The 16,074-nt window shown below is 40.9% G+C and overlaps 1 protein-coding gene across 1 annotated transcript in view; it reads left to right on the plus strand.

Moving 5' to 3' along the window:
* The window catches only part of SORCS3 (sortilin related VPS10 domain containing receptor 3), a 445,632-nt gene that overhangs the window by 373,174 nt on the left and 56,384 nt on the right, over window positions 1-16,074 (plus strand). Inside the window, exons 15-18 of the mRNA XM_081005898.1 lie at window positions 6,556-6,673; window positions 9,328-9,461; window positions 11,744-11,857; window positions 13,813-13,984. Of these exons, the coding sequence (XP_080862024.1) occupies window positions 6,556-6,673; window positions 9,328-9,461; window positions 11,744-11,857; window positions 13,813-13,984 (538 nt within the window). The remainder of the gene's footprint in view (window positions 1-6,555; window positions 6,674-9,327; window positions 9,462-11,743; window positions 11,858-13,812; window positions 13,985-16,074) is intronic.

Genomic DNA, 16,074 nt, shown 5'->3' on the forward strand with positions numbered 1-16,074 from the left:
TGTCTGTAGAAGATAAACCATTTCTCTAACAGTTAGGCACCTATAGTGTCTTTTTTAATTTGACCTCAAAAGCAGCTGAGGAGATTTTGGTGCCCATGGCAGAAAATCCAAACGCTGCTCATCATGTAATAATAAACTAAATAAATGACAATTTGCTGCCATTTAATACGAGTCCAAAATCTGCCGTCTGAGGCAAAGCTGGCTCGCTCAGCCTAATGGCAAGGCACACCTGCCTGACCTATGCAAAGATTAATGTAAGGCTAACAGAAATTATAATTAGACATGAATATTTTATTATTTATCGGGGTAAATTTTTAACAAATACATAAACTTTGAGTCTTTCTACACTGCAATGAAGAAAACAACTTAGAAATGCTGCATGCATTTTGTTTAAAATGTTTTGAGGAAGAAAACCAAACTCATTGTTTAAAACTGACATTTTGACATGAAGTTGTCCCCTCAAGAAAACATCCTATATAAACCATCACAAATAGCTCTGTATGCCAGCACCTTGGTTGGTCTGTGATTAATTAACCTTTATTCTTTATTTCCTTTAAAACGAAGCCTTCTCAGCAGAGAAATTTAAATAAAAAGAAAGAAAGGGCACATCTCTATTAATGTTAGATTATGGCAGAAGATAACACAACATGCTAAATAATTCCCAACAAAGTCCTCTGGTCAGATTTATATTACATTTGTAAGTTACTGTATTTTAAAAATTAATGAAAGATTTAATTATGGCATTGTTGCCACTGACCTTTTTAAAACGACTTCCTCATAAATCGGCAGATGATTTGCAGTGTTTCTCCAGGTTTATGGTTTTCTTTGGGGGGAAAGCTCACAAATTAATGGCATCCATCCTTGACTCATTTTTTATAAAAGGCTGAAAGTTTACACATTCTACTGAGGTGACTGAGACATTATTGCAATTTATTTGGGATGCTCATGGGGTTTAACCATTTATTTGAGGAATGTAAAGACTAGCAGCTCGTTGGGCTGTAAAATATTATTTTACCATCCAAAGTGGGGAATATTTGAAAGAAAGAAAGAACACATTCTGGAAGGTGACTTTGTCCAAATGCCATCTGGCTTCCATATTTATTGTTTCTCAATAGTTTCCAATCCAGTTCTGCTCAGCTGAGAAATCAAGTAGTGACTTTTCCTATTGACTTTCCAGACTACTGATTTGAAAACTTGGCTGTGTTCTTCCATCACTGACAGAACAGTACTTGCAAAGTTGGCACTGTAGTTCCTGGCCTAGCTGACTGTGGGCAGGATTCACCTAATAAACCCTGTTAGTGGAAGCTCTGCAAAAAGGTTTTCAGTTGTGCAATAGTTCTTTCTTCTTTCTCCTTCCCCCATACACCCCCCACATCATAATTGGCACAGGGGGTTGCTAGAACCAGAACAGCACACAGGGGGAGAAAGATGTTCTGTTTGGCAAACTGATATGTTTGAACAAATGGAGCATTTGTAAAAGCACAGCGTTGAATTCCACCCTGTACACACTGTCTTAATAAGTAACAAGTAAATTTTTTTTAATTTAAAAAATCCCTGATTCTGATCAACTCAACATAGGATCTGTTTCCTAAGTCAATAAAACTGGGGAAGGATAATGACTGAGTGGCACACAGGTAACTTTGGAGCAAACATAAGATTTCAATGAAATCATAGGAAAATGTAATATGTTGCAGTTGTTGTATTTTTACTAATACCAGAACTAGCTCCAGAATTAATTTAGAAGAATTAGGTCATGCAAAGTGATCAAATTCTGTTCCAGATTTGACCTCACCTCCAGTAACATTGGGCTATCCCACCATTTACTTAATTGCTGGGAAGTTTGTGGTAATGGTGCTTCCAGCTCATGTGTGTGTATTAGCCAGTACAGTTGCCATATGTCTGGAGTTTCCTGGACATATCCAGAACACTGCAGTCGGTGCAGCAGTGTCTGGGTGAAAATCGGGACGTATGGCAACTCATGTTGGCAGTGCCATTTCCCCCATAAAAATAGCTCAAAACCAATGTTTTAAAGGTGATTTTGCCCAAGAAGTTCAATAACTTTGGGCAAAACTTTAAAAAGCTCAACAACGTTTCTGTCCGGATTTTCACTGTTTGAAATATGGCAACCCTACAGTACAGCCACATTAAAGACACACACACACTTTGTGTGAGCCTGGAGCTCTGCATGGCATCAATGACACCCAACGAAGCCATAGCAAACAGCAGTGGTAGTATCAGCATCCCAGTAGCTGCAATGGTGGGCATTTCCCCCACTGTGCCAGATATTGCTCACAGCAGCACAGGCAACCTGAAAGCAAAGAACAGCTTTACAGCAGCACCTATTCCTATTACCAGCTATCTGGAAGTGTCTAAAGAACACATTCCACCTTATGCTGCATGCAGGAACTACAGGCCAATCTCACTTCAATCTGTTAGACTCTCTCCTTCCCCAGCCGAGGATTTTTGAGGAGCGAGGCTTGGAGTTGATGATGGCAGGCCTGGCAGCGAAGAGGAAGCGATGGCAAGCAATTAATTGGGCTTTTGAGGTGCTCACACTGAATGCTTTAAAAATGTTTAAGGTTAGACTTGAAACATGAAAAGCCCAGTAAATGTTCATGGTGAACCATAGAGGGGTTCACATATCCCGAGTTAACAATTTATAACAATATATTTGGTATACATGTGTTCATAGAATATTTTGATGGACATCAGCAAATCCTAGGCTGAAATGATAAGCTATATTTCCCCATTCAAATTAAGTAGAGCAGCATTAAACCTGAAATGAAATACCTTGGGCCTCTCCTCTCCTGCCTTCCAAGCAGTGGTGGTCATTACAGCAGGAAGAAGGTGGTGAAAGAGAAGTCATTTCCATGCTTATCTTGCCATTTCTACAGTGGAAGGGGAAATGGGTATGTCATTCCTGCTGCTAATACTGAGTAAAGGCTTCCCGTTTCTTGATCAAATAGGACTTGGGGAGCAGGTCAAGAATTTTTATTTTCTCTTGACACTTCAAGAAACCCCCAAACTTTGTGCATCTAAGTGCAAATCCTGCAATGTAACTAAATTCTCAACTCAAAACATTTATACAAAATTGTGTAATCCCAAATCAACATTGAAAAATTAATAAATAAACGATGGGCCCTTATTATAGGAAGCTGGCCTAGAACTTTTTCTGCAACTAGGGGGAAAATATCCTTTTGCAATTCCTGCTGCTTTAATTACATTTAGTATATTATTGTTTCTGTCTAAATTATAGTAATTAAATACACACATCTTCTTTGAAATCATTTAATTAAAGAGTAGCTAGTACTTTGTCATGTTTAGAATGCTAATGCATTTGCTTTCACTTGAACTTTTTTCTATAGTTCATCTCTGCGGGATTATCAGTCCCTCTCCTTTTAAATTTCCCCAAAATACGTGTGAGGGCTGCTGGGGTTTGCTTGATGAATTTGATAGTGGAAAAATGAAAGCTGTGTCTTTCGGTGCTGGATTATCATCAGTGCTTAATGCCGATAGTGGGGTGTCTGGCTTTTCTGTAAGCTTGTGTTTAATATGCCATGGCCCAGAAAATGTTAGGCTCCCGTACTCCTGGATAGCTGATAAGTTAGTAAATGTGATATACCAGATTGCTTTCACATCTGGCATAAAGCTATCAAAGAAACCAGTGGGACTGTATTGATGTGCACCAGCTGTGTGTGTGACCACTAAATGGAAACATGTACAAAGCATAAGATGCTAAATCAAGTGTGAACAAAGTTTTCAGCAAGGCTGTATGGTAGTATGTTATATAGCTTAAGCGGATAACAAGGAGAAAAGAGAAAAGTTCCATCAGCACACTATTTTCTCATTTTGTCAGCTTGAATGAGTGGGTATAGCAGAGGGCAGAGTACCTTCAACCCCATCGTTCAGATTTACTACACATATGCAGCTAGTAATTATGTAATTGTACAACGTACTGAGTGTGGTGGTCCTGGCATAACCATGCTACAATCAGCTGTGTTTCAATCAATGGCAGGGGTGAATTTGTTCCAGCCCTACCTATTAGCTGAAGTAGACTCAATTGGAATTCCCTAACGGGAAGGGAGAAGGACACCTGAGCCACAGGTGACCAATCACAGGGGAGCTGACCTTGAGATGCTCTGACCCCCATTTGCCCTCTTTCTACAATCAGCTGTGTTTCAATCAAATCTTTTTATGTTCTAGTGGAACTGTTCCCTTTCCCTTTTTCTTTCTCATATCATAAAGAAAACTGGCAGGTGATTCTATAGCTTTCTACCAGGGGAAAAAAGACAATTACAATAATCTGCTTTATTTTCTCAACCAACAGAGAAATATCACACAGCAAGGCTCTTTATTTGGGTACTCTCTGTTTGGCATAAATGTGGACATGGGTCTTCAAAGCAGTGCTTTAACTTGGCTTCCTGATTCCTTCTCACCTGAGATTCTCAGGGTCTAGGAGAATAAGTTTGTTTCCACTGGTTAGTTATAACAGATTGAGTTGTTCCTCCAACTCCTCAACCCCTGGGAGAGATTGTCAGGCTTTGTTTATGTTTCTCGAAATGGTGACTGCTGTCTGTGTCCTCATCTGTTCTTGCAAACCACCCCTTTGAAATGGTGGCTCTAGCTGACTCTTCTGTGGCGAGAAAATAACTACCGACATGATGACTAACAATCAGTTTCCAGATTGAAAACAAACCCCCCGCAGCTAGACCAATGAACAAGGCCTTTTACCTTAATGCCTGGGGTTATTTAATTAAAAGATTTTTGTTGTAGCTTTGTTGTCCCATTATTTCAAAGACTTGAGCTTTTTTCAGGTCAGACTTTGAAAGCCACAATGCCATGCAAGTGCTTTTGGTAGTAATCCTATGCATATTTACTGGGAAGTAAATTCTGAGAAGATAAGCATTGGATTGCATTTGCGTACCTTTGTTTACGAATTCTTACTCACTCCATTCACTTAATGCTGCACATTTTTTGAGGTTCAACTTTACAGCCAAAGCCGCCATTTCAGGGGTGAAGAAAGAAATGTTAGCGAACCAACTTCATCTTGAAGGCTTTTGCGCATTTTTCATACCTGCTCACATGCATTGTTCCACATCTCCTGCTGCTACGGATGCCTTGTTTGTTTGTTTTTAAATTGAAGCAGCTTCTTCACTGCCTTATCTCAAACTATCAGGGATACTGCAGCAAACTCCCTGATGAACTTCAGGAGCATGGAAAAGACTTCTTAATTGCAGTAGGCATTATAAGCTAGTGTTTGATTTTAGGATGGATTTTTATTCATTTAGGCTCTATGGTATACATACATACATACATACATACATACATACATACTCCAAATGTCAAGGACACCTTATGTACACACTGGCACACTTTACCAAACTTCCCCCAACCCATATTTTTCTCTCTCTCTGCTACTTTTTCTCACGCTCTCTCTATTCTCTCTCAGGCTTGCCTTTATCTGCCCATTGCCTCCACTCCATCTATCTAAGTACTCCTGTGTCACGTTCTTTGCTCAGAACCTTTTTTCACTCTGTTGTCCCCCTCCATCTCAATGCAATGCTGATTTGTTTTTATCTCCCCTTCCTCTCTTCATTTCAGTGCAGCAGCAATATTATCTCCACACCCCCCACACCTCAGCTTTCCTCTCTGTTGGATGCTTCTGCCGTGCTGTGCTTGGCTCAGAGCAGAATGAGAGCAGGAGGAAATCGCGCTCATGAGCTCTGAGGCCAAATTTCACAACAGTCTAAAGCATCCTGCAAAAGGATGCTAATGCTGCTCTAGCAGTCACACTCTATGGTTGATCCTCTGAGCTGACATATGCATCTTGACTGCTTACATGAATTCTCATGCCTTCGTGGTGGTGACTCAACTCTAGCAGGACTGTACAAAATCACCAATGGAAGGTCCAGGAGAGGCCAGTGCTATCAAAAGCCACACTGAGTGGGTTGCCCATTTCTGCCCTGTTAAAATGATGGGAAGCTGTGTGAGATTAATTGGGCCCAGTTATAAAACAGGGAATTGCATATGATCAAACTGTCTCTTAGAAATATGCCAAATATACTATGTAGCTGGAGATTTTAAAGTAAGGTTTTTTAAAAAAAGAAATAAAAGAAAAAAGAAAATAAGAGCTGACATGAAAGTCTCAGATGGAACTCAACAACATCACAGTTCCCGGTGGCTGCCTTAGCCAAATCTTCAATCACCAGGGAAGGCTCTGTGTTTAAGTTACCTATGGATTTCATCTCATCTCCTTTTCTAGAGAGGACAGTCAATGTAATAGCTTTGGATTAATATAATCATGCTTGGGATTGGATTGAATAACAATGGTCTCACCTCCACTGGGAAAGTCTCACTCATCTCTTTTTTCTAGTGGAGAGGTGATAAGAACCAGGAAGTTTCCCTCTGGAATTCTAATTCTTGTTTCCACTTTTTAGATGGCTCATAGGAATGTTGTGTAGAAGGAATATTTTCTAATGCCCCCCCCCCCTTCTCTCTCTCTCTCTCTCTCTCTCTCTCTCTCTCTCTCTGCTTTTCCCCACTATCAACCTACAGGATCTTTGGCCATATTAATCTCCGCTCTGAATGGCAGCTAGTAAAAGTAGATTACAAATCTTTCTTTACCCGGAGGTGCAACAAGGATGACTTTCAGACATGGCATCTGCACAACCAGGTACTACTACTATACCAACAGAGCTTTCCTCGTGCATCTTTCAAAAGAAATACTCGAGCACTGGCATAAAAGGAATCCAAGTCATTTGATTCAGTGCATCTGAAAGATGGATAGTAGGGGGGACTGAATAGGAAGACCTTGACCCAAAAAGTTAGGGAAGAAACCAACCAGCAACTAGCTGCCAAAGGGAGAGTTTTCAAGTCATGATACTGTTCAGGAAAGCAGAGGCAGGAGTGACAGAGAGTCAATAGCATCTGCATGAAAGCTTGGAGAAAGTGCCATGGACACACAAATCAGAAATAACTAGGAAGTGAACAATTCTCCCCTTGCACAATTGACAATCACTAATTATGATGAACCACAGTGTGACTGTTATGACTTGATTAAATGGTGTGGTATCTGAGGATCTTGACTGTAATTATGGCAGAGGGATAAGAATTAATCTGAGTGAAGGATTGCTGTTAAAATAAGGAAGTGAGCGGCTGTCCAGGAAGCTGTTTCAGAAATCCATATCAGACCACCAAATCTGTTACCAGGGATTAACCAAGGTTCTGTAGAATGCCTGGAGGGAAGTGTGCATCTGAGAATATGCAGAGAAGATACACCTCCTCTTATTATGATTTGTAGTTTAATTTTTCCTGTATAATTTTTGAAATTGCTACTTCCGGGTTGGCGCCATCGCCGAATGGCGGACTCCCTCCGAGCTCCGGAGGGAGTCTGCTCGGCAGGGGCTGGGTCCTACCGCGCCGGCGACGCGGGGACCCTTAAAAACCACGGGCACGGAGTCCGTGGACATGGGTGACTCGGCTTGCACCATTAGCGCCCTCCCGACTCGTGAAGGAGCCTTTTTAAAGGCTTCGGATCGGGTGCCGGGGAGCGGCGTGGTGCTTTGAGTCTTCTGCTTTCCCTGCCGAGCGCAGCCGCATGCCATTCGACGGAGAGCGCTGACTTCTTCCATTGAAAATTTGGACTATTAACAACAACCCGTGAGTAATTGGGAAACCGGGTTCAAAATTTCGGATTTGGCACGAGCGGGGGCGATTTAAAAAGGAAGTCAATCCCCCCCCCTACTGTAAGCATTCCAAACAAGGACTGAGCAACCAAGGTCCAAAGGGAAGTATATTTCTGATAAAAATCATTAATTCCACGATGGGAAATTATAAGAACTGTGCTGGAGGAGAAGAGTGGAGGGGGAGAAGGAAAATGCAACCCCCCCCCGGGAACTGGAGCGATCCGCGGAGCCTGGTGAAGAGAGACGGAGACTTTGACAGCTGTCAAAGTAGCTGTCAAAGCTGGAGAATATAAAGAGGACTTTGTTACGAGGACTTTGCTGGTTAATTTTGTTACATTTTGCTATAATATGGATACAAACTGTTGGAAAATAAGGAACAACAATTTGACTTTTGGATCAGAGGATACAAAGTTATTATAATCCCCCTAGAGGGGTATTGGGACATTACAAGAACGGTCGTAAGTGGAAAAATACTCCGGGATTTGCACAGGACTTGTTATCTTCTGGGAAAGCTGCAAAACTGAAATAGTATTTTGTCTACAGAGGTATTTACATTAAAGGAGACAATAAAATTTTCTATTGAAGAAAGGAAGGGACTGGACGTAAGTTTTTGTTCCTGAATAACAAACCTCTGTAGACATACCAGATTTCTGAATAAGAAAGTTTTAGCAGCTGAACAGGACAAGAAACCTGAGAAAGTGAGGAATAAGAAGAACAAAGGACTGATTACGACACGGAAAGAACAATGGGAGGAGTGGTAAAGATCAAGGAAATTAAAGGCCTTTGTTAGATTGGACACTTGAAGTTAAATATCATTAAAATTAATAAATTAAAAGAAAACCGGCAAGATGGAATTGGGGAGAAATTTGGCCATGAATTGAGACTTCCAGGCTGATAATGTATAGACTGATGGACATGGGGAATTCAAACCGGGGAAGGGGGGGGGGGAGATTTGGAATCCAAAGGCTGTGTAACAATCTTTTGAATTTTTTTTTTTTTATATCTCTTATTTTCTATTTCTTTATATAACTTACGCATGTCATTTTATCTTGATTGGACGTGTTTAAAAAAAGGGAATTTGTGGAAGGAACTGGGGTGGATCTTGGGGAAAATCTTTTTTCTTTTCTTGTTAATGATGTGGGACGGTGTAAGATTTGTACAATTCAATTTGGATAGTGGGTTAAACAAATTAAGCTTCAAATTGGGAGTGAGAGCTTGTAGAACCAAATTAAGGAAAGGGGAATACAGTCGGGGGGGGGGAGGGGGGGAGTCCAAGAAAGTAGGCAATGAAAGTAAGGTTTTAAATATCTTTTTTTTTCCTTTTCTTTTTTCTTTGTATTTCTATATCTTTGGAAACTTTAATAAATATGATTTTTTTAAAAAAAAATTTTTGAAATTGCTATTAAGTTAGCAGGCTGCAAATAGACAATTTAGACAGTATTCTAGATTTCATTTGCTTTCAGAATTTGGAGATTGTAGAAATAAAGGACCAAATGCAATATGGTGACTCATTCCCCAGGCTTTCAAGAAAGATTGGGAACTGGTGTCTCCTCCACAAATTAACCACACCAGGGAGATATGTAGAACTCTAATTTAACTCTCTGTTGTCTCTAACTTAACTCTCCGTTGTTTTGCTCCAAAGGGTGAACCTTGTGTTATGGGAGAGAGGAAGATCTATAAGAAACGTAAAGCAGGGGCCTGGTGTGCACTGACTAGAGATTATTCAAGAACAGTTGTCTCAGAACCTTGCATATGTGCGGAATGGGACTTCGAATGGTAAGCCATGTTTTCTTTTACAGTGCTTTTCTTGCAACTCTTACTATTACTTGTGTGTTATGTTCCAAAGGTGATGAAAAATAATGCAACATTAATCTTTGTTCATCATATTAGCATAATAGCCCTAGGGATAGGGGAGGGATTTATTTTAAAAGGGCTTACACTTGGAATTTGGCCGTTCTGGTGCAATCAACTTTGACTGTATTGGATCCTCTCTTGAATCGAGCACCTATTTCCAAGCTGCTAATGCAAAGGAAGACAGTCTTAAGAATTTTGAAGTTAAGATATTTCAGAATTCCGCATGCCTTGCCCTAACCCCCCCCCCCAAAAAAACCGAAAATGCAAAAACGAAACAAGAACCAGTTACTGGGTTGCTGCAAAAAACGGTAAAAGTCCATAGAAGCCAAATTAGGTACTTAGGATCTGGAAGGAATGTTTTCTCACAGAATTGAGTCCCATCTTCAAGTGGTATAAGAACCCCCTCTTCCTCTTTAGGATTCTGCTGTCAAAGAACTAAATTTGGTATTCTTATGTCACATAAAAAGTAATGGTAGCCATGTTGGGCCATAAGAAAAACAAATCCATAATCCATATTAGGGCTGACTTTGTTAGGCTGCCCAAAATGTCACAGAATGCCATAGCCAAAAATATCAACAGGAAAATGTACATGTAATCATTTAACAACAGAAAATAATCTAGACCTTTTCCCCTTTGTAGAAAAAAAACGAACCATGTAGTAGTATTAGCATTCTTGCTTGAAGTTTCCTTCCATTAGTTTTTTATTTACCCTTGTCAAGATCCCCGCCCCCAAGCAAAACAGAGCAGCAGTTGGACGTGGTGATTTTTCTAGCATGCACACCCTGGGGGAATTTCAAGCAGTGGGAAGGTGGGCAGCTTGTGTGTTTTTAATATACATTTACCAGAAGTTAATGAACGAGTCTGAGGCCTTGAGGGCATAGAACAATGTTGTCTTTAATATTATTTAATATTAATGCAGTTCGTTCTTTCTTTCAGGCAACAAACTGCTCCTCCCAAACATTTTTAATTACTGAGTCACTATGAGGATATATATATATATGGATAGATATATAGACACACACACACACACACACACACACACACACACACACATGGCTGGCCCGCTGAGAAGGATTAACTTTGAATTTTGAGACAAAAAAACATTAGGGAATCTCTGATCCGCTTTAAGTAATTTGGAAATACTTGCCTTCAAAGAATAATGGGATCCAACCAGGGTAATTATGGGCTACTGCACTCTGCCCGTTTACGCACCTTTCTGAATCCCCTGGAGGCTTGAGAAGCTCATAAACAATAGTCAGTTATGTCAAATCCACTCTTATGACATAATGTCTGAATGCTGCATGAGGTACTCCAGGACCCCTGTTATTTCTGCCTGCCTTCAGAATGACATTTTCCGCAATGGGATGGCTATCATGAAATACTGCCATGACTTCATCCTTGTGTAATTGGATAATATATCTCTGTTGCTGAGCTTCATGGACCTGGTTTTTCATTCACTAAAGCAATATCTACGGTCATTTCACACAGTATCCTTTCTGTGTAGTTGTATGGGAGGGGGACTTTAGTGTGAACCATCCTTGTATATGAAGATGGCAACAGCTAATTCTCTGCCAGCATGACCAGTGATCATGGATGAAGGGTGCTGTAGTCCAGCAACAACCAGAGGGTCAAAGGTTCCCCAGTTCTCATCTACAGCTGGGTAGGACCTCCACTGGAAATTCTAGAGAACTGTTGATGATGGCCTCCTGGACTTTCTCTGAGGTGGTTTGGTGGCACAGCTGCTAACCCAAAATTCTCTCTTTGCTTTTCCAGAAACAGAATTTGAGGCTGGTGGGAAAGTGCAGGAGGTGCAGATATGCTAATGAAAGTGGATGAGAGGTTTTCCAAAGTTGACGCAACCTCCACCCTTCCTTTTGACATCTTAAGTTCTTTGCTTTCCTTGCACCTTTGACATGTAGAACTGCCATTCACTTTCCCTCCCCTCTGTGTGATTTAAAGTATAGTTTTGGATTTGGCCAGGGAGAGCTGGGTATAAATCTCTACTGGTCCATGAACCTCCGTATGTGCCCTTGGAAAATCAATCTCTTTCAGCATAATGTACCTCATCGGGTTATTGTGGCAATACAATCCTATGTATGCAACCCTGAGCTCTTTGGAAGAAGGGTGAGATACAAATGTGATAAAAAAATCTGTACTTATTCATGGCAAACCATCTTACGTGTCTTCTTGGTTTATTTCCTTAGTGACTATGGATACGAAAGACACAGTAATAATCAATGTATCCCAGCATTCTGGTTCAGCCCATCTTCCCAACTGAAAGAATGCAGCCTTGGACAGAGCTACCTGAACAGCACTGGGTAAGTAGGCCCGCAGCCTGTCACCACCTTGTAGGGCAGGGCTGGCCAGTGTGGTGCCCTCCATATGTTTTGGACCGCAATTCCCATCATCCGCAACCACTGGCCATGCTGTCTGTCTGAATCTGATGGACGTTGGCATCCAACAACAGCTGGGGGTCGTACATGTTGGCTACCTGTGTTGAGGTACCTGCTTTGCCATGTCTGGTTCATTTCCAGGGTAAGCTGCTGGCTGATGTTTGCAGCCTTGCTTTTGTACACCACCAGCTTATTCTTCAGAAAGCCATTCACGTAAAAAAAAAAATGTCTAAGAAGAGATTCCCCAGGAGGCCCAAAGTTGTCTACTTTGGTGTCAAAATTAAACCCAAAATAGCAAAAGTCTTTTTGTGGAACTTGTTCATTTTAATACATATGGAATCAAGCCACTGAGGTAGAAGCAGAATAGTGCTCACTTATCCCCATTCCTAAACCCCATACGTCTGAGAGGTAGGCTTGAATACAGCCTGTGTGTGCATACGAGCTGAGTGTGCATAGGTTCCGTTCAAACCTTACTTAAACTTTTAAAGAAAGAGAATCAGAGCTTTATGAGACCTTATATTAAATGTTCACGTTTTGCTAATTCCAGCTCAGTTTGAAGTAGCATAATAACCTGAGGACAATTGGTTCTTCCGGATTAACACTGGGCCAAAGTATTCAGCCCAGGCTTATTTTTTGGTTTCAGGGGTGAGGTGAAAGCTTCTCTCCACCCCAAAGACTTGAATAACCTTCAAGGACTCAGCAAATTCTAATACTTTTCTGGGGATTTAGCTTACCATTATTGACAAGAGTTTTGACTTTTTTTGCCAGAATAGAAACAACAACACTTTGCTTCCACTTCAACAGGCAGCATAGCAGTTCCTTCTAATTTTGAACAGAATGCCCTAAGGGGAATAATGTTGGAGTTGCTGAAGTGACAACAAAGCATTTTTATTCTGGGGTGGGGTGGGGGGAGAGGAATGGGAAATCTCAGCTGGCTCATCAATAATGGTAATCTACTCTTCCACAAAAGAATATCAGAATTTGACAAGGCTGCCCTGGAAGTCGCTGAACATTTTCTCCTTTTCTTGTTGGACAAACAGCCCTATTCAAGTGGGATTCCAGATAACCAAAATCAAATAAAAGAGTGTAACAGCATGATGCAAAGTCAATGGCATGTGTTAAATCAGAGTTGGGAAAATATGATGCTCCAGACCAATCTATCTAGCCAAGTGCTTCTCAAACATGGGTCCCCAGCTGTTGTTGGACTACAACTCCCATCATCCATAGCTAGCAAGAACAGTGGTCAGGGATGACTCCTCCCAGGCCACATACCCCTCCCCATGGCACTCCTCTCTCTCCAGGCTCCACCCCTCACTGACCTTGCTTCACATTCTCCTTGAGTGCTTTTGCCTGGCTGTATTGCCAAACTGTGATAAAGCCTCTTTCTTGCCTGGATGGAGGGCAGAGAGGGGTGTGTGTGTAGATACTAGCCTATTGTATCTCAGTATAATATATATTCCTTGTTCCACTCACCTTTTCCTCTGGTTGTGCCCACTACTGATATGTAGCCACAGAAGGGTGTCCCTTGAGCTGAAAAAAAATATATCTAAATTTGTGTCTAAATGGTTTCTTAACAAGGGAGTAAGGTACATTGAAAGAAATAGAAAACCAGTGAAAGGGAGACTAATGATCTTTCCCAACCTATATTTTGCCTGTGTGCATTTCTACACTTTAGTGTGGCATAGATCTGTCTTGGTGCTATCAACAAAAAGCTGAAATATAATGGATACCGAATACTGCAGTTGATAAAAACTTTCAATTTCTTTACATTTCCTGTTAGCGAGCACAATGCATATGCTATCAAACGTTGGGTTTTTTTCTTGTGAAATATGGCATTTAAATAAACAACTCAACCCAACTAAAATTATCATATTTCACAGGTATCGGAGGATTGTTTCGAATAACTGCACAGATGGACTGCGGGAAAAGTATGCTGCCAAGCCTGGACAGTGCCCGGGCAAAGCTCCCCGAGGTCTGCATATCCTCACATCCAATGGCAAGTTGGTTGCGGAACAAGGGTTCAACACAACCTTCAGAATCCTCATGGAAGAGGTACCACTGCTAGGTTGATGATAATATAGGATTCCTTCCCCTTTTGCTGCTCCCAACCTTTACCCTCTTCTTCATGCATGATGACTTTTAAACATCACTGAAGGTGGTGGTGGATGAAAGTCTGAGTTAAAATTATAAGACTTTTAGTAATCATTAACAGGATTTTCATTTTGTTACTTCCTAGAAACATTCTGGATTTTATAACTGATGACCCCATAAACCTTTTTGTGGGGGTTGTATTGCAATGCTGTTCAAGACAAAAATGTTAACTATATAATATAAGCTAGAGAGAATCTCAGACTTTGCCTTCATGAACGCCACAAAGATAAAATGAAGCTCAAAGATGCCACCGTTTGAACTTCACTAAGGATAATTGGTAGCCTCCTTGTCTCTAGCCATAGGGCAAGCAAACAAAATAAAGGAAAAAGGGAGCCAAGAAGCTTTCAGGGCATCCTGCTTCACCATCCCAGGTTTCACAGCACAGCAGGGTGTTCATTCTCTTTTATTTTCTGGTTGAAAAAGGGCAAGTGCCCTCTTCTTTCTGGACCAGTCAGACATCAGAATGAGAGCTAATAGCAAGGGGGTTAGGACTCCACTGACCTCTGTCTTGGCTTATACCGGGAGCCTCACTTCAGAGCTTTGAAACCACTGATTTAAGCCTATCAGATTGCTATGTTTTATTTATTTTTAAGATCATTGATTTTGTTCCGGAGTTCCGTGTGTCTTGAAGATTCTAGATCTGCCTTTTAACAGCAGCTTAACAGCAATCCTGTACAGGTCTACTTAGAAGTAAGTCTGATTGAGATCTATATAGCTTACTTCCAGGTAAATAGGAGATCTAAAACTTTAGGATCCTAGGATTGCAGACTGTTTCTCTGAAGCCACCTAGCAATATTTGACCCAACTACACGTTTAGCTTCCTTTTATTTGAAATTCACCCAAACCCTAATGGTTTATTATTACTGCTTGCCTTACTAAATATGTTCAGCCCATTTGTAGCCTGGCCTTCTTTCCAAATGCAGCATACATAGAATTAAGAGTAGCCACCAACTTTTCCCTAAAGTGAAATTTCATTATGAATTTAGAGGGTTTTGCTTGGACACAGTACAGAGGCAATGGATGCCTCCAATGGATGCCAAAGGTGGTGAAAGATCGTTGTGTGATGCCTACCCAGGATTCATAGAAAACATGGAAGCAGGTTGTTAACACAAGGTGTGCTTTGGGTATTATCTGTATTTCACCAGCACCCAGTGTCCTTTTGGGACTGGGGCTGGTGAAGAAGCTGTTCAGGCGGTGGACAAGGCTGATAAAACAGACTCAACTGTTGTCACTAATTTTTGCCTAAAGCACTATTTCAAGGTGATTTTAGAGGTTCATGCTTGGGTAAAACATCTGAAGAATTTGAAGGGGGGGGGAAGAGTTCTGATACTCCTAGTGAAATTTCTCAGGGGAAGAGTATCTGCATACCCTACATGGTGTTTTTCTATTACATTGAGACCTGCCAATGTCAGGGAATTGCTCTGTGACTGAGTGTATTTCTAAGTTGTTATTTCTGAGATAGAGTAACACCAGAACCAGTGGTCAGGGATGATGGGAATTTTAACAGCATCCCTAAGTGCCTTTCGGCTTGGAGATCATGATTCTTCCCTTTCTTGTTGTACCAAGCTCATTAGAGAGCCTGAGCACATAAAGAACAGTACACACAAAGCATTTTGAGCATATTGTAGTGTCTTGTTTTTTGGTTTGTCTGTTTGCTGCTATTTTGGAATAGGCTTTTTAAAGTGTTTTATAAGAGCAAACACAATTGATTATTAGAGGTTGGCATGCAACAAAACTCTTCTGAACATAGTGATTTTATATTGATTTTGAGCCTGTCCAACTGGCTTTATCTACTAGCAGTTTCAACTTTACAGGCTATCTGCACATTATGTTCAATGTGTTGCTTTCACTTGCTTATCTGTTTTATAGCATCCTGTTGGGTGGGGAAAGAATCAGGACTGGGAATGTGCATGCAGGAAGTCACATTTCCTTCCATGTTACAGACCCAGCGAACATTGCTGTCCATCTCCAAAGCTGCTATTTGCCCCAGG

This window comes from Podarcis pityusensis (genome assembly GCF_964106645.2).
Source record: "Podarcis pityusensis genome assembly, chromosome: 5".
NCBI classification, from domain to species: Eukaryota; Metazoa; Chordata; class Lepidosauria; order Squamata; family Lacertidae; genus Podarcis; species Podarcis pityusensis.